The sequence below is a fragment of the Siphateles boraxobius genome, unplaced genomic scaffold (genome assembly GCF_051911475.1).
Source record: "Siphateles boraxobius isolate OS27281-9 unplaced genomic scaffold, OSU_SipBor_1 11, whole genome shotgun sequence".
Classification (NCBI taxonomy): domain Eukaryota; kingdom Metazoa; phylum Chordata; class Actinopteri; order Cypriniformes; family Leuciscidae; genus Siphateles; species Siphateles boraxobius.
Window position 1 is genome coordinate 15,008,494 of NW_027508711.1, and position 23,940 is coordinate 15,032,433.

Here is a 23,940-nt window from a genome sequence, read left to right on the forward strand (position 1 = left end):
GTTATAAATGTGCATTGCTGTTTGAGCTGCGCGCACGCTAAATAGGCTATAAAGATGATCACCGGTAGCCTACAATGAAGCGCTACTGCATCGTTCATTAACTCAACCAAACGCATCCTATATTAGATTAATCAGATATATATAAACAAAATAAACATATTACAACTTACAATGGCACAGAATGCTGCGAATGCTCAAGAGAACTCGACTGTGCTTGTCATGAAGGCTTAACTCCATAGATGCGCTCTTTCCACAACGCGCTCGTCGCGCTGAAACACTGGCGAACAAGAATTCACAACATTCTTTTACAGGCGTGTTTTTATTATAATGTTATGAGGCCTATGTGACAGATTTGTGCTGCACATGTTGCACGGAACTGTATCTTCCTTTTCGAAGTGAATCCAATCATTCAGAACCATCATGGCGAACAGCGGCATCTCTCAACTGAAGTAAATAATCTATTATCTATCGGCTTTGATATATCGGCCCAATTTTCTTATCGGATCGATAACGATAACATCAAAAAAGACCATTTATCGGCCGATATCGATATGTGGTCGATATATCGTGCATCCCTATCATTAACTAATGTTAACTAATGAACCTTGTCTGCATTGTTCCGTGAACACAGCATGCTATAAGCCAACTTCCTATAATAACAGCCAAATAGTCACAAATCTCAAGTTAAGTATTAAATCAACCATGCATAATCAACTACGACACACTCACACACATATTGCATATCAGTGTCAAATGCATAATTTACACCACGTCTGGTGCAACTTACGAAGAGTAATAAAACCAACTGGCCTACTCACGTTCTTAATACAGCTGAAGTCGACGTTTTTGGGATTGGAATCTCATGAGTTTCTCTTTCCATTCGTTTATGAATAGGCAAAACCGAGCACGTCGCGTCGCTATAACTTTACCGAGATGCTGCGGTCAGAGCGGCTTAGCGGGAAACCCCTTTTTTGTAAACAATCAGTCAAACTTCCGGGAGTTTTTTTTTTATAAGATTAGCCTATGAGTCAAACATTGCACTTAAATACACATCAATAAATATATAAATACTGCACGTAAATTATTATTATTATTATTAAAATAATTTATTAAATGCAAATTGGATGGAGGGGGGGCAAAGGAGCTCTATAGGCGGGCCCGGCCCCCTAAGGCCCGCCCATAGCGCCGGCCTTGACTGCAGATGAGGATGAAGCAGATGAAATAATTTTGCATTTTACAGCTAGTTTTAATCTCGGCCCTCTCTATTAGACTTTTTCACAGAAACACTGACCAGTAAATGTCTTAGGGTCACGTTTTACAGTAGTTAAACTACTGCCAGAATCAAATAAGAATTTTAATCAAATATTTTTCTTGATTAAACATCTTGATTTGATACTTTTTGGTTGCAAGTAAAATGAGTAAGACTGGAAAAACTGGAAGGACTTTAAGAGAGGGCCACTCTCTGAGAAAACAAAGGAAATTAACATTTAAACTCCCCCTCATGCACTATTGAGACGAAGGTCTCACCTCCCTCATCCTAATCTACATTTCTCTCCCCAATTCTTCATCCTGGCAGAGATCTCCCAAACTCACACAAGAATCTAAATGGTTTAATGTGAACGATTATCATCAAGGTTTATACATGTTTGGTATTATTTGAAATGTCTCGGTGCGACTGGTACAAATGTCTCATTCCCAAAGAAGTAAACCAAAAGGTAATAAAGTTCTTAGGAAGTTTAGAAACATCTTCCACAATGGAGGGTGTGTCTTTGAGTTAACACCTTCTGACCATTGGACTGAATGCTAATTTTCCACTGCTAGCAAATGGTGACTTACAGGTAAATTCCACTGTGGATGATGTTTAGATTTGAAACGAGGTCTGGGTATATAATGAAACGCAGCGAGAGCTCGGGGCTCTTTTTCTGTATCCAGAACAGCCCGTGAGGTCGAGAGCCGAGTCTCTCTGCCTCACGTATTTCTTGTCGGGTATTTTCCTCTTTGTTCTAGAGCATTTGATTTTTTGCATTATCTTTGAATTTGTTATGAAATTGTACTGATACATTTACCTGACATATTAAATTGTGACATTTGATTATTCTAATTGACTTTGACATTATTTTCATTCAAGAGTTTAAAAGAATAGTAAAACATTCGCTCACATTTAATGATGCACAGATATCATTAAAACCCTTTTCATTTATGGAGTCAGATGAAATAACGAGTTAATACATTTGAGAAAATGTATTGCATTTAACCAAGAATACTTTGCTGCGAGAAAAGACAGCAACACGCAGAGACCTTCACCGCTAATTCGAATACCACCATTGGATCGAGTTAGACGGCCTTACAAAAGTTTTAGTCATTTAATTCTGCAGACAAAAAACATCATATTTTAAAGACAATTTAAAGCGATAGTTCAACCAAAAATAAAAATTGTCTCATTAATCACCCTCACCCTCATGTCGTTCCAAAACTGTAAGCATGGTACCCCCCAGGACCCTCCAACTTAAATTCAAGGCTTTTTAAGACCTTTTTAAGACCATTTCAAATGAAATTCAATGCCAACTTTGTACCCATTCCGACAGAAGTATGAGGGGAAAATGTCAAATCTGTATACATTTTAAACCCTAGAAAATAATTATGTACAAGTAGGCTACTTGAATTAAATAAAACATTTGACTTAAATTATCAGTCATATTTATTTAATACATGCACAACAGCGTTGTAGCGCGCACGTGTGTGTAGGCCAGTGTTAATTTTGGCAGCCATTTTTGATTTAGTTTTAGTCTTTATCTTGAGACGAAAATGCTTATTGGTCTTAATCATATTTGAGTCATTCTGTTTTTGATAGTTTTAGTTGACAGTTACTTTACTTTTGCTAGTTATTTTATATGAAGTCTTTAAACAGAAAATGTCATAATTATTCTCTCTAGGCCAATTCAATTAAGCATATGAGAAATGATTGACATTGCACTCTTTAGCAGTAGCACTTGTGCAGTTCTACATATATATCCCTTTTCCTAAGTTCCGTGTTTCTCCCATTTTTTAGAGTGCCGTTCCCCTGGAGCCCCTCTCTTCCACTTAGACTGCAGTCACACTTTTTCCATTAAGTGACAATATTTGCCCCCTTTAATCAATTTTTCCATTTTATTTTTTACCTTTATAATACCTTTAAAAAAAGTAATAATGCTTTAAATAAAAACAATGTTCATTAAATAAGCTATGTTAAAAAAAATAAAAATCGCCAGTAGGTGGCGGTAACTCACTCTCTTTATGATTGAGTCTTTGAGTCTCATTCATTGAATCTCACGATTCATTCAAAGCCACATATTTCAGAATGCTGTTTTAAATAACTTAATGTTACACTTTTTTTTTTTTTTTTTTTACTGTTGTATAAAATCAATGTCACATTTTAAATCATGTGGATATTCGGGTAACATTGCATTCTTGTTCGTATAATATGATCAATATTAAAAACACTGCAGTATAATCAGTCTACATTTCGATTGCAGATTTAGTCGCACAAACATCACAAGCAGCTTGTGACAGAACACAGACCGACTGAATGAGACTTTAATTTAAGTAGAAAATCTCAAATGAAGATCGCTGAACTCAAGCTTGTCTGTGTTTTCAGATCATCCGCGCTTCTTCAGCAGTGTAGAGAGAGCACGCGCATGGTTGCCAGACACTATTGAAAAAAACGGGTAGAAAATATGTTCTAGGGGCCTAACAGCCACCCCCCCCATAGTTTCACAAAATCCTGTGGAAAACACTGCAATAACGTTTTATTGATTTAGGATTTGATCTGAAAATGCCTCACATTACCAAATAATCTGGGCCAAACAGACCAATGACCTGGACAAGATTAGATTGTTGAGAGGGCTTGATCGGGGATAAATCGGCTGGAGACTCCTGTAGTCTGATCCCAGCTTAAGACACATTAGGGGAATCATTTAAACAATCTTATGAATGCACTTAATGCAGAATCGAATCGTTAATCGAACTGCAGTGAATCGCCTCGAATCAAATCATTGTCTTCAATTCTTGAATCGAAAACCTATAAATCGTTAATCAAAACGATGTCTACCTAAAAATTCATGGTCCTAGTACAAACACAGCAGCTTCAGTGCTTGGATCACTAAAAATCCTAAAATAAGAGAAAATTTTGCCTTTACCTCAGCCATGAGGACCTTCAGGGCGCTCTTGGCCTCTACAATGGTTGTGATAGAATCCCAGCGCTGTTTCATTCGCCCCTCATTATCCGCATCCAGGACCTTCTGCTGCAAGTCAGCTATCTGAGCACTCCTGAAAGAGTTTAAAGAAAGATATATATAGTGGATATAAAAGTTTACACACCCATTAAAACTGCAGCTTTTTCAAACTACAAACTGTAGTTTCAAACTACAACTGGGCACAAGACAAAGTTGTCAACTTTACCCATTGTTATTTGCCATAGCCATTCATTCCCTTGTATTGCCATAGCCATTAATTCCCTTGTAATTCCCCTAAAGTCCAGTGCAAAGGTCTGTGGTATCACTCGTGCACAAGGTTTCTTTATATGCAGATGACCTTTTCTTTTTTAGTCTAACCCTCTAATTTCAATTCCTCAATTTTTTTCTATTCTAGATATCTTTAGTAGTTTCTCAGGATACAAACTAAATTTATGTAAAAGTGACCTGTTCCCATTAAACTCATCTTCCCTTCAGGATTCAGATTTTCAATTCAAGGTTGTCAGAAATAGTTTTAAATACCTGGGGATTCAGATGACCAGTAAATTCTCTGACCTATTCAAAGCCAACATCCGTCCTCTCTATAATCATGTTAAGTCTCTCTTCGTGTGTTGGAAATGTCTCCTTTCTTTGATAGGAATGGTGAATATCAAAATTAATGTACTTCCTATATTTTTATATCTTTTCCGGTGCCTTCCTATATTTATTCCAAAATCCTTTTTTCGACGAAAAGTCGACGAAACACTGAGGACGGAAGGTGCCCACTTGAAGACCCTAGAGATGTTCCCTACTCCGCTCAATCCAGAGGGTTGTTATGGGGGACCGCACTGTGGTTGCAGCCGTTGTGTGTGCTGACGCGCAATACACTGTATTAACACCAGACAGAAGATTCACGTCACTAGATGGAAAGAAGCGTAAATGGATGGAGAAGCATAGGTTACTGTAAAGCTACGTCTTAGTTGGTGATTATCTTGGCGAAAGCCGAGTACAAATCAGCATGAAGTTTTAACATCTACTCTCGTGTAATGGAAATCATGAAGATCTGGATACGTCCAGTGACTGCGGTGAATAGTGCTGCTGGCAACAAGGGAAAGACCTTGTGACAGCCTGGAGAGACAGCTGACAGGAGGAAAGAGACCCCAATGGGGCTGGTAAGGGTTAGCTACCCTTGTCGGCAGTATCCAGCTCTGTGTTTACAGGATGCTGGAGACACCCGCCCAAGGCTTCTGAAAAATTAAAGAGGAAAATACCCCTAGAGTCTGCGAGAGCAGGGGCGGAAGATGACTCAATGGTGGACAACATGGTTAACGACTTTGGAATGGAAACGGATATGAGTATAGAGAGTACTTCACAAAAGACTAGTTCAGGTTCTGCAGTTAGCAAAGCCATTGAACTCCAAGCTTGTGTCTGTGGCTGGAGCAAGGCGACAACGGTCAGGGGTTTGAAGATTCATCAAGGGAAAATGAAATGCTTGAGGGAGAAGGGACAAGGGCCTCGCATTGATCAGTACTTCTTACGAAGTCAGTCAAGTCAGTCGAATGAAATCCAGCGACAGGAAGCAAACCACAGTTCGCAGGATATCAGCACCCCTGTCATAGAGGAGAGGAGGGTTTGCACAGTTAGTGATGAACACATTGATTCTTGTGAACCCAGTCAGACTAACCAGCATAAGAGAGAAAAGAACCTCAACGGGCATAGGCCTGGAGTTAGATGGCCAAGAGCTTGTGAGAAAACTGCATGGGACACGGTAAACACAGATCTATGCTTGGCATTAGAAAGATTAACTGGTACAGTTGAAAAGAAGCTGGATAAATTTGGGGACATCATTTACGCATATGGAAGTGAGAGGTTTGGTGTGGAAAAAAGGAAGGAAAAAGTACAAACTACTCCTGGATTGTCTAGACGGCAGCAGAAAATTGAAGGTTTAGTTAGAGAAAGGAGACAGCTGAGGAAGCAATGGAAAAGAGCGGAACAAAGTCAGAAGGAGGGACTCAATCTCTTACAAAGGGCCATAAAAGATAAGCTTGCAACATTACGCAGAGCTGAGTGCCTACGGAAACGCTACAAAAAGAAGGAGCGTGCGAGGGCTAATTTCTATAAAGATCCATTCAAATTCGCAAAGAAGTTATTCACCAGTGAGAAGAATGGCACTTTAAAAGCATCTAGGGTTGAGCTAGAGAGATATTTGGAGGAAACACATACAGATGCAAAAAGGCATAAGCCTATGTCTATTCCGTCAGACATCCCACCTGTCAATCCACCAGAATACCAAATGGAGGTCTGTGCACCTAAGTGGAAAGAGATAGAGCAGGTTGTGAGAAAGGCAAGGGCTTCATCATCTCCATGGCCTAATGGAGTTCCGTACAGAGTGTACAAGAGTGCTTCAGGAGATTGTCAACCTACCTATTAAAGAATGGCTTCATTGACACTTCAGTTCAAAAAGCGGGCATTCCAGGATTCTCAGGATGCTTAGAACACATCAGTGTTATCTGGCAACGAATTCAATCAGCTAAAAAGGAGAGGAAGGAGCTCCACGTGACATTCCTGGATTTGGCTAATGCATATGGTTCAGTGCCACATGAGCTTCTTTGGGCATCATTTGATTTTTTCAGGGTACCGATGTCGATAACAAATTTAGTGAAAGCCTATTTTGGAGATTTGCAATTTAGTTTCTCAACTCCAGAATTCAGCACTACATGGCAATGCTTAGAGGTTGGAATAATGGCAGGATGCACCATTTCTCCACTGGCTTTTACCATGGCAATGGAAGTAATCATTAGGGCATCAAAATGGGTAGTAGGAGGAGAGCGCTTGGCTTCTGGGATGCGACTACCACCAATCAGAGCATACATGGATGACATGACAACCATGACTACAACGGTAGCCTGCACTAATCGGTTATTGGGGAAGTTAACAGATAATATTGAATGGGCACGAATGCAATTTAAGCCCTCTAAATCAAGGAGCATCTCCATAATTAAAGGCAAGGTAGTAGATAAAACATTCTTCATTAATGGTGAGGCAATACCAACAGTTTCTCAGAAGCCAGTGAAGAGTCTAGGGAGATGGTACGATGGGGATCTAAAGGACACAGTTCGAGTGGGAGAAGTTAGACGACAAGCAGTGGAAGGGTTGAAGAGCATAAACAGCTGTGCTCTACCAGGCAAACTGAAACTCTGGTGCTTTCAGTTTGGTCTACTGCCAAGGTTGCTGTGGCCACTGACTGTGTATGAGGTTTCTTTGACAACAGTGGATAAGCTGGAAGCGTTAATAAGTTCATACATCAGGAAATGGTTGGGAGTTCCACGCTGCCTCAGCAGAGTGGGACTTTATAGTAAAGGAGTATTGCAGCTGCCAGTCTCTGCTTTAACCGAGGAGTTTAAGTGTGCCAAGGTCAGACTGGAAATGACTTTAGCAGAGTCACGTGACAAATGTGTAAGGGAGACAGCCCCTGTGGTAAAAACTGGTAGAAAGTGGTCAGCAAAGAAATCTGTAGTAGAGGCAAAGGCTGACCTTCAAATTGGGGATATCGTGGGACAGGTACAGCATGGAAGAGGGAGTTTTGGGCTCAGTTTAGCTCCTCCTAAATGGCACAAGGCAGGCCCAGCCCAAAGGAGGAAGCTGGTAGTCAACGAGGTGCGAAAGCAGGAGGAGAGGATGAGATGTATAAAGGCCATTTCCCAGGCCAAGCAGGGAGAGTGGATGAGATGGGAGAGTGTGGAACAACGCAAAATGGGCTGGCAAGACCTTTGGTCAATGGAAGAGAGTAGGATCAGTTTCCTTATTAGGTCAACATATGATGTTCTCCCATCACCGCAGAACCTAAACCTCTGGGTAGGAGAGGATCCATCTTGTCCTTTGTGTTCATCACCTGCCACATTAAGGCACATTTTGACAGGATGTAAGGTGGCTCTTAGCCAGGGTCGGTTTACTTGGCGCCATGACCAAGTATTGCGATGTTTGGCTTTAGCATTGGAAGGCAAGCGTAGTATGACCAATAAATTGCCGCCTGTTCTAGCAAAACATTACACGCAGAAGACAATATTCCTCCGCCCAGGCGAGCAACCACCAAGAAAAGGTGCTAACACCAATTCTCGCCCAGGACAACTGGAAGCTGCTAGGGACTGGAAGATGCTGGTTGATCTTGATCAACGGCTTATTTTTCCACCTGAGATTGCCACCACTAACCTACGGCCAGATATTGTTTTGTGGTCTGGATCAGCACGCATTGTTCAACTGATAGAGTTAACAGTGCCATGGGAGGATGCGGTAGATGAGGCATATGAGAGGAAGAAACTGCGGTATGCTCATCTGGCCACTGAAGCAGAACAGCGAGGATGGAGAGTCCAGGTTTATCCAGTGGAAGTGGGTTGTCGTGGTTTTGTGGCACACTCTACAACCCGGTTCCTCAGAGACGTCGGATTCAGTGGCCAAGAGTTGCGTCGTACAGTAAAGAACTTATCTGAAGCAGCAGAAAGGAGCAGCAACTGGCTGTGGTTGAGACGGAAAGATTCTAGCTGGCTGTGTACAGGCCGCCATGCTACGGTTTCGTAGAATTCTTGAAAACTTGAAAGGTCTGTTGGTTTATTTGTATAGGTTGTATAGTATTTACAGTCATTACGTTCCTGTGTATATTGCGTGAATGACGGGTGGTTGGGCAGATATTGTGTTTTGCGGTAGGTGGTATGCCATACGGAACCGTTGCCACTGAAACTGCATATTAACGCACCAGTGGGGCTCGACAGCCTTAGTCAAACGGGTTGGCGCGTATGGTTGGGTTGCGGAGAGATTGTGAGATTGTGGTTAGGTCTCAGCAGCAACTGTTGGTTTATTTGTATAGGTTGTATAGTATTTACAGTCATTACGTTCCTGTATATATTGCGTGAATGACGGGTGGTTGGGCAGATATTGTGTTTTGCGGTAGGTGGTATGCCATACGGAACCGTTGCCACTGAAACTGCATATTAACGCACCAGTGGGGCTCGACAGCCTTAGTCAAACGGGTTGGCGCGTATGGTTGGGTTGCGGAGAGATTGTGAGATTGTGGTTAGGTCTCAGCAGCAACTGTTGGTTTATTTGTATAGGTTGTATAGTATTTACAGTCATTACGTTCCTGTGTATATTGCGTGAATGACGGGTGGTTGGGCAGATATTGTGTTTTGCGGTAGGTGGTATGCCATACGGAACCGTTGCCACTGAAACTGCATATTAACGCACCAGTGGGGCTCGACAGCCTTAGTCAAACGGGTTGGCGCGTATGGTTGGGTTGCGGTGAGATTGTGGTTAGGTCTCAGCAGCAACTGTTGGTTATTTGTATAGGTTGTATAGTATTTACAGTCATTACGTTCCTGTGTATATTGCGTGAATGACGGGTGGTTGGGCAGATATTGTGTTTTGTCGTAGGTGGTATGCCATACGGAACCGTTGCCACTGAAACTGCATATTAACGCACCAGTGGGGCTCGACAGCCTTAGTCAAACGGGTTGGCGCGTATGGTTGGGTTGCGGAGAGATTGTGAGATTGTGGTTAGGTCTCAGCAGCAAGAGGGAAGTAGAGGTCAGTAAGCTGGGCTGAGTTGAGTGGGGGACGGAGGGGGGTGACTCTGGGACGCCAGAGTCACTGTCGAGCCCTCTTGAGGTGTCGTGGGCTAGTCGACGAAACACTGAGGACGGAAGGTGCCCACTTGAAGACCCTAGAGATGTTCCCTACTCCGCTCAATCCAGAGGGTTGTTATGGGGGACCGCACTGTGGTTGCAGCCGTTGTGTGTGCTGACGCTCAATACACTGTATTAACACCAGACAGAAGATTCACGTCACTAGATGGAAATAAGCGTAAATGGATGGAGAAGCATAGGTTACTGTAAAGCTACGTCTTAGTTGGTGATTATCTTGGCGAAAGCAGAGTACAAATCAGCATGAAGTTTTAACATCTACTCTCGTGTAATGGAAATTACAGTTTTGCAGCGGAATAATTCTTCGTTCATATGGAATAAGTCAAAACAAATGATTCAAAGTCATCTTATGAAACCAAGGTGTTTGGATGGCCTGGCCAAATTTTCAAACCTATTATTGGGCAGCAAACATTAGGTGTTATATTGGGTACAGCAGGATTTGCAATTGAAGAAGTCTCAGTGGGTACTATGGGAAGCTGCCTCTTGTACTCCGGCAAATTTATTATCCTTACTATTTGTACCAGTTCCCTTTAAGAATACGAAGTAAAAAAAAAAAAAAAAAATTAAACATTCATTAAGGATTTGGTCTCAATTACGTTTAACTTTAGACCTGAAAGACCCTTGTACCTTGCGCCTGTTTGTTGCAATATCTAGTTCCCACCCACTTTGATGGATGGGGCTTTTAACATTTGGAGGGAACATGGCCTAGCTACAGTTGGTCAACTATACATGAATAAAAATTTTGCATCTTTTACACAACTTATTAAAAAAATATACACTCACCTAAAGGATTATTAGGAACACCTGTTCAATTTCTCAATGCAACTATCTAATCAACCAATCACATGGCAGTTGCTTCAATGCATTTAGGGGTGTGGTCCTGGTCAAGACAATCTCCTGAACTCCAAACTGAATGTCAGAATGGGAAAGAAAGGTGATTTAAGCAAGTTTGAGCGTGGCATGGTTGTTGGTGCCAGACAAGCCGGTCTGAGTATTTCACAATCTGCTCAGTTACTGGGATTTTCACGCACAACCATTTCCAGGGTTTACAAAGAACGGTGTGAAAAGAAAAAAACATCCAGTATGCAGCAGTCCTGTTGATGCTAGAGGTCAGAGGAGAATGGGCCAACTGATTCAAGCTGATAGAAGAGCAACTTTGACTGAAATAACAAATCGTTACTACCGAGGAATGCAGCAAAGCAATTGTGAAGCCACAACACGCACAACCTTGAGGCGGATGGGCTACAACAGCAGAAGACCCCACCGGGTACCACTCATCTCCACTACAAATAGGAAAAAGGCTACAATTTGCAAAAGCTCACCAAAATTGGATAGTTGAAGACTGGAAAAATGTTGCCTGGTCTGATGAGTCTCGATTTCTGTTGAGACATTCAGATGGTAGAGTCAGAATTTGGCGTAAACAGAATGAGAACATGGATCCATCATGCCTTGTTACCACTGTGCAGGCTGGTGGTGGTGGTGGTGTAATGGTGTGGGGGATGTTTTCTTGGCACACTTTAGGCCCCTTAGTGCCAATTGGGCATCGTTTAAATGCCACGGCCTACCTGAGCATTGTTTCTGACCATGTCCATCCCTTTATGGCCACCATGTACCCATCCTCTGATGGCTACTTCCAGCAGGATAATGCACCATGTCATAAAGCTCGAATCATTTCAAATTGGTTTCTTGAACATGACAATGAGTTCACTGTACTAAAATGGCCCCCACAGTCACCAGATCTCAACCCAATTGAGCATCTTTTGGATGTGGTGGAACGGGAGCTTCGTGCCCTGGATGTGCATCCCACAAATCTCCATCTACTGCAAGATGCTATCCTATCAATATGGGCCAACATTTCTAAAGAATGCTTTCAGCACCTTGTTGAATCAATGCCATGTAGAATTAAGGCAGTTCTGAAGGCGAAAGGGGGTCAAACACAGTATTAGTATGGTGTTCCTAATAATCCTTTAGGTGAGTGTGTATATGTATATATATATATATATATATATATATATATATATATATATATATATATATATATATATATATATTATTCTCGCTCGAAAACGCATCTATAAATGCTAGGCACACCCTTGTTCAATTCAAGGTAGTGCACAGACTCCATTGGTCTAGAACTAAATTAAACAAAATATTCTCTGATCTCGACCCAACCTGCCTTCGCTGCACAGCTGAACCAGCCACGTTATCGCATTCTTTTTGGTCTTGTCCGAAACTGTCTGTTTTTTTAGGGGAGTCTTTGGCTGCTTTTTTTTTTCTTTACCAATAGACCCCAACCCCTTAACAGTATTGTTGGGTATCTTGCTAGAATCTGTTGATTTAAACACATTGGAGGCTGACAGTGTAGCCTTTGCAACTCTACTGGCTAGGCAACTTATGAATTGGAAGGCAACAGCTCCCCCTTCTTACCGCCAAAGGGTTTTTGACCTTTTATGCCCTCAATATGGAAAAGATTCGGTTCGAAACAAAAAGCAACAACAAAAAAACATTCTTGAAATGTAAACTCATATCAGATCTTTTTTTACTTTTAAAATATTGAAACCAACAAAATTCATGTAACAAATGGAAACTTTAAAGGAAAAAAAAATTGAAACCTAAAATTACCTGGTATTCTATTCAGAGATTTTATTTTACGGTACATGAAAATGAGACACCAGCCACCATAGTCAAATGTATCAATACTACATTGGCTCCCTATTAAACACTGAATACATTTTAAAATCTGTAAAATGATTTGTATAGCTCCACCCTGACAGGAGCTAGATGAAATATTCTGAATGATATCAATTCACAATCTGAGTTCTGATGCAACCTGGAATTATAAAGCATGTTCTTTCATTTGGTTGGAGGAGAACTGACCCCTCGAGTGAGCTAGTTTTTTTCTCCTTTTGTCACCAGGTGGAGTTTGGATTCCTTTCCACTAAATCGCTTTGACTTGCTGAGTTAGGTACACTTAATATTCAGAAATATTGATTTGACTGCACTGACACTATTGGATTAGAACTGAATGATGACATCATTGCTTTCTGAAGAGCTGCATTTTTAATAGCTGAATTGAACTAATTTTATAATTGAACAACTTCACACAGTTATTGAACAGAAATGAATCAAAACTTATTTGCATTCACTGTCATCATTCCAAGCAGATACAGTCCAAACCTAGCGTGATTTAACATTCACTGTTGTTCAGTTTTAGTATGTCTGACCTGAGCCCCATCTCAGTCTCCAGACTCTCCACTTGCTTGCTGATGGAGGCTTCCAGATCACATTGGCCTTCCAACTCAGAAATGGTCAGTGTACGACGCTGAGAAAGAATAATGAAAAAAAAAAAAATAATAAAACATTTAAATGCATCAAACTGCCACTAACAAATGATTGAGGCGTATAGATAACATAGAGAGAGATCGAGAGAGATGGATAGATCTTAAAGAGATAGTTTTCCATAAAATGATAGATCGATTTATATATAGATGATAAATGAAATTTAACATTCTTACTCTTTTGGGAGAACTATCTCTTTAAGATTCATCTATCTATCCATCTATGTCATTGCAAAACCATAAAACATGTTAATCATTTTAATGTTCTCTCATAATTTTTATAGATCTACTGAAAGCCTAAGCAAGTAATAAACACTTTTAAACATCAATAAATAAATAAAAACATTGTATAAGTACGACATACAAATCAAGCAGGGCTCTTTGTCTTTAAATTATTGCATTTTGCTACCTTTTTTCTTGGCAGTGCGACAGGATTTTGTTAGAGGTTGCACTGCTTATCATTTGGGTAAACTTGGTAGTGCGACCAATCCCATGTCTGATGCATATGAGAAACATCAAAAGTCAAAAGCTCTAGAAGTGGGACAAAACGGGACTACTCATTTGAACCGCAACGTGAGGACCATTTATGAATTCGGTCCAATAGACAGCAGTGTAGGCTCAGAGAAGGTGTTTACTTGCAGACCATTCATGATCATGCAACACCATAAACAGCACTTTTACACCTTTTCCACCAAAGCATTTTGAGAGCCGGTTTGGAGCCGGTGCCTGTGCGCGAACCAGTTATTTGTGTTTCGACAGCCAAAGAACCGGTTCTCGGCCAGGAAAACTTTTTGCTGGGCTAGAACCGTTCTTTTATCACGTCATGCTTACGTCAGGGCCTGGGGGCGGGTTTAGATGTGTTCTAAACATCTTTTCTGACCATAATATAGGATCGCAAAGCCAGGAGAAACATTTGCAGAAACACGATGTAGTCCACCATTGTAATTGTTATGCTTGAAGTTGGCGCAAGCGTTTCTAGTTTATTTTTATTGAAAACATTATATAAGCAAAGAAGAAAAAGTCACAATATAGAACAAATGAACAGAAAGAGAAAAAAAAGACACAAGACAGGGGTACATAACTAATCAGAAAAGATTACATATCAAAAGAAAAGGTTAAAAAACGTACATATTTCAATTGTTTTTAAAGCCTGTTTGGTTCACGAGTTAGAGATAATCCCAAAGTAATGTTGTAGGTTTGCAAGTGTTTCTAGCTAAGATGTATGGCGACGTACAGAGTGACGTAACGATGCCGTTCGCTGGGCGCTCTAGTCAGTGGAAAAACAAACAGGTTCTGAAAAGGCTCGCAAGTTGAACCAACTCCGAACCAACTTTGAACCAGCACCAGTTCCGAACCAGTTCTTTTTTGGTGGAAAAGAGGTATTGGAGATCCAGTGAGAAGCGGTTCTCAGTTGTTTAAAATAGTTTTTTCCAGCTGAAAAAAAAAACAATGCCATGAACAATCCAGTTACGAAGCTTTTCGATCTGCAAACAACCACAATAAACCATGGATCTACTGTATTACTAACACTTTACTGTTACACTTATTTTCACAGAAAGGTGGTATGTTACTGTTATTAATGATAAGTTGACATCTGCATCTAAACTCAAGCTCAGTGCTTAACTGTTAAATAATGTGCATATTACCATACCTTCTCGAATGTGTAGCATGTGTGTATATGTGTAGAATTAATGTGGTTTATCATACAGCATAGTCTTTTCAGAAGACTTGGATTAAACCACTCATACGACCCATAAATGATACAGTACATCATTTTAGTTCCGAAGATGAAAAAAAGTCTTATGGGTTTTGTTTTATGGGTCTGTCTTGCAAGCACTGTTACAAAGCCCTGACACAAATGTAGTAAGCAGTATGTTAGTATTCCATACTGAGTATGGTGTGTTCAAATCTCACCCGGACTTTGGCTACAGGTCTCTCTCCTGCCTCCATCTGCTGGCGAAGCTGAGCGATCTCCTCTGCCAGCATTTTCCTGTCCTCCAGTAGGTCCTGTAGATGCCGGCGGGCCTCCTCTGTGCTCACAAGCACTTCTACCTCGTTCAGCAACCAATTCTTAACCAGGAAAAATTACAATTACAACTAGGGCCGCGCGACAGAATGACAATGATAATTATCGCAATATAATTTTCCTTGATAAAACAAGAATTCAGTGAAGAACACAAATGTCTCAGTGATTTAAACTAGTTTAAAGTCAGATGAAAGTGCTGACAAACAGGAGAAACACTGTGCATCGATACAGTCAGAAGGCTTTCAATCTTCATATCGCCATCAATTATCATGGATTTACTATAATAACACTAACTGCACCATGATATTGCAGCAGAACTGTCAGATATTAATATCTAATTCTCATGATCTAAATTTAAGCTACTATGGAAGACCAAAGGTTAATTTTAACAGTCAGAATGTTTAAATTTTACCACATTAAAAATTAGGTTGTTACTGTTAACAAATTTACATCTGTATCCCAACTCAAGCTACTGTCAAATGTGCATTTCAAAGAGACAAAACATGTAATGTTATTAATTTAGATACGGGCAATCAAAGTTAGGCAACACAAACCGGTTTCATGACTTGAAACAATCAACCGTTAGCACTTGCATAAACTAAGAGAAAAAGAAAATCTATTAACCCTTTCACACGTAAGTTTAAAATATTCTAACTGACCCCCCAGCGTGAGTTTTTCAAGGCGACCGTTATTTAGAACTTGTCACTTTAATGTTTCCATGCTGACGCGTCATTGCTTGTCATGTGACACCGCGCAACCACAACACAGCGCTGAATGAATGATGATCTGGTTATGTAATTTCTTTTTTATTAAAAATATTCACAAATGTATTAGCTATAGCATGAAGCACTGATATTCCGAGTGTCAAATATGTGCAAGTGGATGCGTTTTGTTGTTTAAACACCTTTATAACGATCGCGTAAGTTGAGCTGTATGCGCGATGGGCGGCGCCATGTTAGTTTTTTTTCACAGTTCAGAGAATCGGAAATCTGTTGGATTTACAACACGTCAATTCCTCAACTTCTAACAAAATACATGCAAGTAAGTGGCCGGTGAACTGGGAGAAGAATAGGGTAAAATGTAAAGCTACTTACACAATGTGTATCTGATATGAATAAAACGTGTTTTCTTATTATAATGGAAATGATTATTATTGCCGCTTCCATAGACATCACTGTGTATTTTACAAACTCAAAATTGTTTTGCTAGTAGTACTTGTGTATTTAAATGTCTGAAACCTAAAATAAACATTATGTGGTTGAAAACACTCAATAGTTGTGATATATGACAGCACTAGGGCTGTCAACTTTAGTCGTTTTGTCGACTAATCGGTCGATGCCGTCTTGGTCGACTGACATTCTTATTGGTCGACCAGTTGCATTTTTTTTTTTTTTTTACCAATAGAAAGAAATGTTCAATGATTTACTCCTTGATATTTATTCCTTTATAAGCAGTTATATATTACTGTATTCTAAATATAATTAGCCTATGGTTTATCCCCAACTTTAAATGTTTTAATTTAGGCTATTTTGTAACAGCGCCACAGTTTAGCGCACACACCTAGAACACTCGGTTCGCACCTGTGGCTGGCTGCGCTGCTGCTTCGTGCTCAGTAAGGGATATAGGTAGTTTAGCTGTATTCATTCAGTTAGAACGCTACTTGTTTTCGGTTTTTATGTTTTTATACACTATATGTTTTTATCTCGATGCGGCGTGGACGCACTTGGAAAAAAATCTGCGCGTCGCAATGCGACCGCGTTGCTTCCATCATGAGCGCGCACACCGCGCGCCTACATTTGAAATCGAACTTGAGCGCGCAAAAGACGTGAGCAGTCCCTTTAACGGCTTTATCATGCTGACTCAATAGATTGTGTTTTCTTGATATGTTTTTGTTTTTATTTGTACACGACCCATTTGAAAATAGCCTAAATAATGTAACAAAACGAAAATAAACCTATATGCAGTCCTACAATACAGCCTATTATTATTAGGATTGTTTTTTAGGCTCTTTGGGGTTTTTTTTGTGTGTGTTTGTTTTAAAACTCCTAGATCGGCTGGACAAAAGTTAAGCCATAGCTTTGAAAGTAAAGAAGAATATACAGCCTGTATAAACGAGTGCTTTTGTTAGGATTTTTCATTGTGGCAGATAGCAGTTATATTTTTTTTGTAGCGTGTGGTGTGGTCAGGTGCGCGATTGTGACTGTTAGGCCTACTATAGACCTAGGACAGTGCTCCTCACTTTTTGCAGTAAAAAAAAAAGAATTTTCAAAGAATTGTTTTATTATTATAGTTTTATGTATTTTTGAAGTTTTTTCGTTGTTGTTTTATAAATGCTCTATGACAATTGTTAAAAAAAATTTCAATCAAAACATTGCGTCTTTTTTTTTTATTCGACTAATGTTGCGCAGGACAAGACTTTGGTCGACTAAGGATTTCTTTGGTTGACTACAGCCCTAGACAGCACTGAGTGCGTCCGTCTCTGGCTCAGCGCCAGCCAACGCGCGAAAGCACGTTTGAATTTAGCAGTTGATCAAGTGATGCACCGACCATTCTAATCACACCGGTGTGATTGTAAGATCCAGGGACCAGCCAAGACTGATCACACCGGTGTGATACTGATGAAGAAAAATGATTAGAAAAGTGTAAATAATTCAAAACCGTGAAGTTTGTCATGTTCCAACAATATTTTAAAAACACATTGTTAGGGTTTGCCACTTTCACTTGAGCAAAATTCTGCCTTTAAATTGACATTTATTGTGATCATTATGATACATTATGAAAATTTATATTGCATTCATTTTTGTGGCCATATCGCCCTGCCCCAATAACATTTCCTCTCAGATGCAAATGCATTCTAGGGATGAAACACGTAGATGGAAAATAAGCTAATGTGCATTCTAAAGATCAAGTCAAAAATTCAGATAATAAAATAGCCTATGAGGAATTGTTAATGGATCAGAGAAAATACCTGTAATATATAATTTCGACTAATACTTTTCATAAAAATAATTTAAAGGCTGCAACGTGAGGTTTATACAGAAGCCCTGAACTGCAACGGAAAAAAAAAAAATATTCTAGCATCGAGACTAAAGTCGAAACATTTTGAGAAGTCAAAATTAAGAGAATAGTCTTCCGTAAAAGTTATATGGATCCGGATATGGATCTAAACAAAATAGTAGCTTTTTACTTTTATCTGGGCTTTCAACAAAAGGAAATCTACAGGTGCTAATCTACCAACATGCATTACCATGGCGTTGCCTATAGATGAGCACACAGACTCCGCAAGGGTAGGTACCAATATCCTGGTCTTTAAACTTTAAACTTTATGTGGGACGTTGTGAATTTCTGCTAAAAATGCCTTTCGACAATCGAGGAGCAAAGTCAAATATCATTCGAAAATCGGAGGAAAAAAAGCAAACAAAAAAACGCACACTCACAATTACCGAAAGGGAGGCCAATTTCATCTTTAGCGATTTGTCATCAAACAAACTGTTTATTTATTGAACAAGTAACATGTTCTTGTCGTTTTCTTTTTTAACATAGGCCTATGGTAGGCTAATTGGAAGAAAAAGAAAAAAACAAGCACGACAGTCCGTTTCTGCAAAGATCAAAAAATAAAATAAATGCAGTAGGATACATGTTAATGATTTTATGCGAATCTGCCTTGTTACCGGCAATAGCCTACTCTTTAAACAAATTAAATTGTAGTTAATTTAAGTTACAAATCAATGTAACTATTCATAGCCAAACGCTTAGGCATACGTCACATTCTTGTTCAAAATAAGGCACGCCACATTTTTGTCATGTTCTGGGAGACGACGCGAACGCAACTTATTAACAATTAGTCCAGCCGCGGAGAACACCCGCTCGGATGGCACAGAAGTCGAAGGCACACTCAAGTAGGAGATTGCTAACTTTGCAAGGCGGGGATATTTCTTCTCGTTGGCCTTCCACCATGTCATGAGGTCAGCGTTTATTGGTGGGCATATGTCTTGGCAGTATTGCAAGAGTTTGGTTGTGGCTGTTGCTGTCTACTCTGTTATCCTCGTCAAACAAGACCGCAATCGCTGCAGCAGAGAGGGCGTCATTTTGTGGATTTTTATCCGCCTGTGGTTCAGTAGGCCTTTCTCCCGATTCCTCTGCGCCTTCCGTGTCTCTAGCGTTATCAATGCTGGACAGGTCGTCTCTGACTTCGGCCTGCTCAGCGCCTCTAACATCATCTGTTGCAAATCTCAGGTGCTTGTGCCTTGGGTCTAGGAATGATGCGATGTATACAACCTTTCACACGTTGCTGACTTCTGCAGGCCCAAGTCTCCTTTCCAGTGAGACAGACACTGTGCTTTTGAATCCCCTGACTTTGGCGTTCTCCCCTGGGATTTCTTAGAGATGCTTGGACAGTAAAGTTACGCTCACCGGGTACACCATGGAGATGGACACGTCATATTTCCCACACAAGGCAGGGGTGGCACATTTTAGCGAGTGCAACACGGGTAAGACCTCCTTCACTACAATCCAACTATCATCTGTCAATTCTTGGGTGCATGCATCTGATAGCTTCGTTACACTCCTGTCTGATAAGGCAGCACACCCGGCCCATCGCTGCTCCAATAAGCGCTCGAACGTCATTTACTGAATTCCACCTGGTCTTACAGGATTGCACTAACTTATGCTCAGGTAAGTTCTGGAGTTGTTGCTTTTGCTTTAGTGCCCATGTTGCAACTGTGCTGTGCTGGAAATGGGAAACTAGGTGATTAGCAGCTGCAATTATGCATTTTATATTTTTGGTAGTTTGAAACCATCGTTTATTGCAATTTGAAGTGTGTGTGAAACAGGGCTGCGAGTCCCATTCAAGTTCATAGTTAGCATTAACCAAAACCATGATTTTGGCATTGTCATGCACGCAGGCTGTGACCTTTCCAGTTAGCCCCCACTGGTCTCTGGCATTAGGAAGAACAAATGCCATTTTCAGCCATGTGTCGCTCTGGCATGGCTTTGGTTTGCAGAACGGCACTCTGCATCTCCCAGTTAAGCATGTAATGGCAAGTGATTGTAACATGATTCAGTTGTCAGTGCCGTCCACGAATCCGTGGTCAATAACAATATACGTGCACTCGGTAAACGGTCACGCAGATCAGTTGCGCTTTCACCATGCATTTTTTCTACTCTGGTGGTGATTGTTTGTATTGTTGGAATGGTGTATTCAGGCTAAATGAATTTCATTTGCTCCCGGAAACCTTCTCCTTCAACAAAGCTGATGGGAAGCATATCCTTAGCTATCATCTTAGTAATTAGCATAGTGATCTGCTCGCTGCACCTAGCATACAACTTACGTCTACCCAAGAAACTAGCCATTGACTGCTGGGTGCTGTCTGAGGATGATGAAGCTGCTGCCGGGTGCTTTGATCTCAGGTGGCTATGCATCGTTGTTGTAGAGTGAGGGTATGCCAAATATTGTTAATTTTTTTTAAACGAGTCCCACACGGAGCTTCTTGGTTGGTCACAGAGTTAACGGTCACAAGAATGCTCTTCTTCTGTTGTTTGTTTACACTATGTACAAAACGCAGGTAGCGTAGATCGCGCAGTACAGGGTTTCAATCATGTTAGCGACACCTTGTGTCCCCTAAAGGAAAATACCCTGCTGCACGATCTGACAGTAGGCGCGGCATCAATTATGTAGAACACATTGGAATTGCGCAAAAATATAATCAGGGTTTCCCATACGTTCATTTATTTGTGGCGGCCCGTCACAATATCAACGCTGACCACCACACATTGATTCTCGATTGTTTTTTTTGTTTTTTTTACTAAGCCTATTTAAAATCGTATTTGATTGCGGAGCGCCGTAGCGCATTCACGCAGCACTACCTCTCGCTCGTCCCTCTCTCACCAGTCTCTCTCTCTCTCTCCCGCATGGAACACCGCTGCACAAATCTGACCAACACAGCACTGTCAATGTTGGAGACCCAGCTTTAAAAAAAGTTATTAGCCAGCAAGCAAGGAGCCTAGCTAATAAGAGCTAAGTTATTGTTAGAATACAGCTGGATTTTTGAGGTTAGCACGCTGTATATAGCTGTTAGTCAATATCGATGCACTGCGCATATTCCCTGATATGATTATAAAGCGCTTTGGGTGCAAGCCTACAGTAGTACATATGAAAGCGCTATATAAATGCCTCATTCATAAAGGTGGATCTCCATCCTGTCTGAAAAGCGTTTGTGCCTGTAAAGTCTATTCCGGCGCAGTATATTTTGTAACGTCTTAAAACAAATGGTAATGCCATGTTGGTAGATTGGCACCGGTAGAATTTCCTTTTGTTGAAAGCCCAGATAAAAATAAAAAAGCTACTATTTTGTGTAGATCCATGTCTGAGGCGTAAAGTTAGACTTTATGAACACATTTCTTTACACACACACTTTTACTGAAAAGTGTGTGTAAAGTGTACACACAAGCACGCTCTGTGCCAGTGGATGCGCACCGTTATGAATGCCTGCGCGGCAATGTGAAACAACGACAAGCACAAACGAAAATTCTACAGAAGACTGTATTCTCAAAATGTTGTTTTTTTTGTCAAAACTTTTTGAACATGTCGTACATGTTAGAAGATAAGTAACCCAACCAATATATTAAAAATTTCAGTATGTACGAGTTATTTTTTTAAAACATTTCCAGCACATTTTAACAATAGTGTTAATGTAATTATAACTATAATAGTGATATGAAATTGTCATACCGTTCCATCTCTAATTCATTCCCACAGAGGCATATAAACAAATTTCTCTCTCTCTTTTTTTTTTTTAAAGTTTACAATTTATTTCTCATGCTTGTGGCACGATTTTTTTTTCTCTGGTAATCTGTCTACTAGAAATATTTTTGGTGAGCAAGGTTGGATGCAAACCAATATAATTTTTACTTTTATGACAATTCACAACACTTAACTAAAAATGCCAAAGGTCAAATCAAGGTCATGTTTTCAATTTTACAATTAATAAATCACAACATACACTAGTACAGTATGTAAAATATTAATTTGGAGATTTGCTAAGGATAACAGTGTTACTATTAGGGATGCTCCGCTCAATCGGCCACAGATCGGTAATGGCTGATAATCACATTCTCGATCGGTACTCACTAAATTTGGCTGATCTCATGAACCGATCCCAATTTGATGACTTAAAACACGTGATTGCATCAAACTTTGGCGGCGCAGTCACCTGTCTTGTTCTAAAGACATATCACGTGAAGGATTTAATACAATGAACCTGATTCGCTGCCTGGCTTGGCTTACGCAGCTGCTCCACACATTCACACAGAGCAGAGAGCGACAGGCAAACTGAACGTGTGATTACCTGCGTCTGTCCTTCAAGTGAAGTCATATCCATGAAAAAAATCTGTTTGCCATCAGTTGTCAGAAGATATCTTTGTGGTAGTATCCTTTCAATGCGGGATTTCCCATGACTGGCGTCAGTGCTGTTCAATGCCGTTGATCTGAATGATGTGAAACATCAGCTTCAGCATTACCCAGATTGACAACTAAATTGCTCATCGATTGAGCCTTTTAAAATGGAGCTCAGTTAAATTAATTTCAACACCTTGTTTCATTCATGAATAAATCAGCGTTTTTGAGTGTATTAATTGAATAAACGGTTTAATGATGACTCACTCATAGGGCCTGTTTACACCTGGTCACATTACTGTAAATAATAGAACCAAGGCAACATCTAAAAAAAAAAAAAAAAAAGCTAACAGTGACAATCAACATATCACTTATATAAAATGTTAATGACCGAGGTCGGGATCAGTATTGGCCAATCATGATGACAAGAATTCGGAAGTCATAACGGCTGCAAAAATCCTGATCGGAGCATCCCTAGTAAGTGTTGTTCATTAAAAAAAAATGTACATTTAAAAAAAAATCATTCTGTAATATCGACCAATAAACGATATGGCATCAATACATCATACATCCTAAGCTGGTAGACCATTTAAAAAAGTTTCGCACAGTACTTGAATCAATTAGACCAGATCCAAAAATACATGACAAATAAGCTGGACGCCAAACCAAACTCTGTTTTTTCTAAGTACCTTGACTCTGCTGGCGACACCCTCGGTTCCACGGTAATGTACGTCTTTACGCTTCTCTGCAACTTCACTTCTCTTCTGAAGTGCATCTTTCAGACGCTTGTTAGCAGCTGCAGCCTGTGGATGAACATTACATTTTTTTTTTTTTTTTTACCATACTGTATAGGGAATAGGGCTGTACGATATTGAAAAAAAAGGACATTGCAAAATGTTGTTTTTCTGTGAATTATTGCGATATGAAAACAATTTCACCAGATGATCTGAATAGCTCTATTTGTAAATTAACCATTCTAGGATGATTGCGGTGATTTTGTAGGACAGTGAATCTGCATATAAAAATAAACAATTACAAGCATAGATAAATACAACAATCGGTTTCAATTCAACTCGGTTTCAACAATAGAACATAGATACAAATTAAATAAGCAGTGCTTAATTGAATAATCAAATGTAAAATAACTACATTGTCTCTTAACTGTATAAATTAAATCCAATTAATACAATTGATCTGTTAAAGCTACAAAAGTGATTTTCTTTTTTGTTGCTTGATTAACATTGGTGACAGACTGTGGGTATATTAGGCTGCTGTCACTTTA

General features: G+C 40.0%; 1 protein-coding gene across 1 annotated transcript in view; it reads right to left on the minus strand.

Annotated features, from left to right (window-relative positions):
• kif4 (kinesin family member 4) overlaps positions 1–23,940 on the minus strand; it is a 151,113-nt gene that overhangs the window by 22,263 nt on the left and 104,910 nt on the right. Inside the window, exons 20-23 of the mRNA XM_077197295.1 lie at positions 23,348–23,461; positions 15,154–15,309; positions 13,126–13,223; positions 4,176–4,305 (exon numbers count right to left, since the gene is read on the minus strand). Coding sequence (XP_077053410.1) covers positions 4,176–4,305; positions 13,126–13,223; positions 15,154–15,309; positions 23,348–23,461 — 498 coding nt within the window. The remainder of the gene's footprint in view (positions 1–4,175; positions 4,306–13,125; positions 13,224–15,153; positions 15,310–23,347; positions 23,462–23,940) is intronic.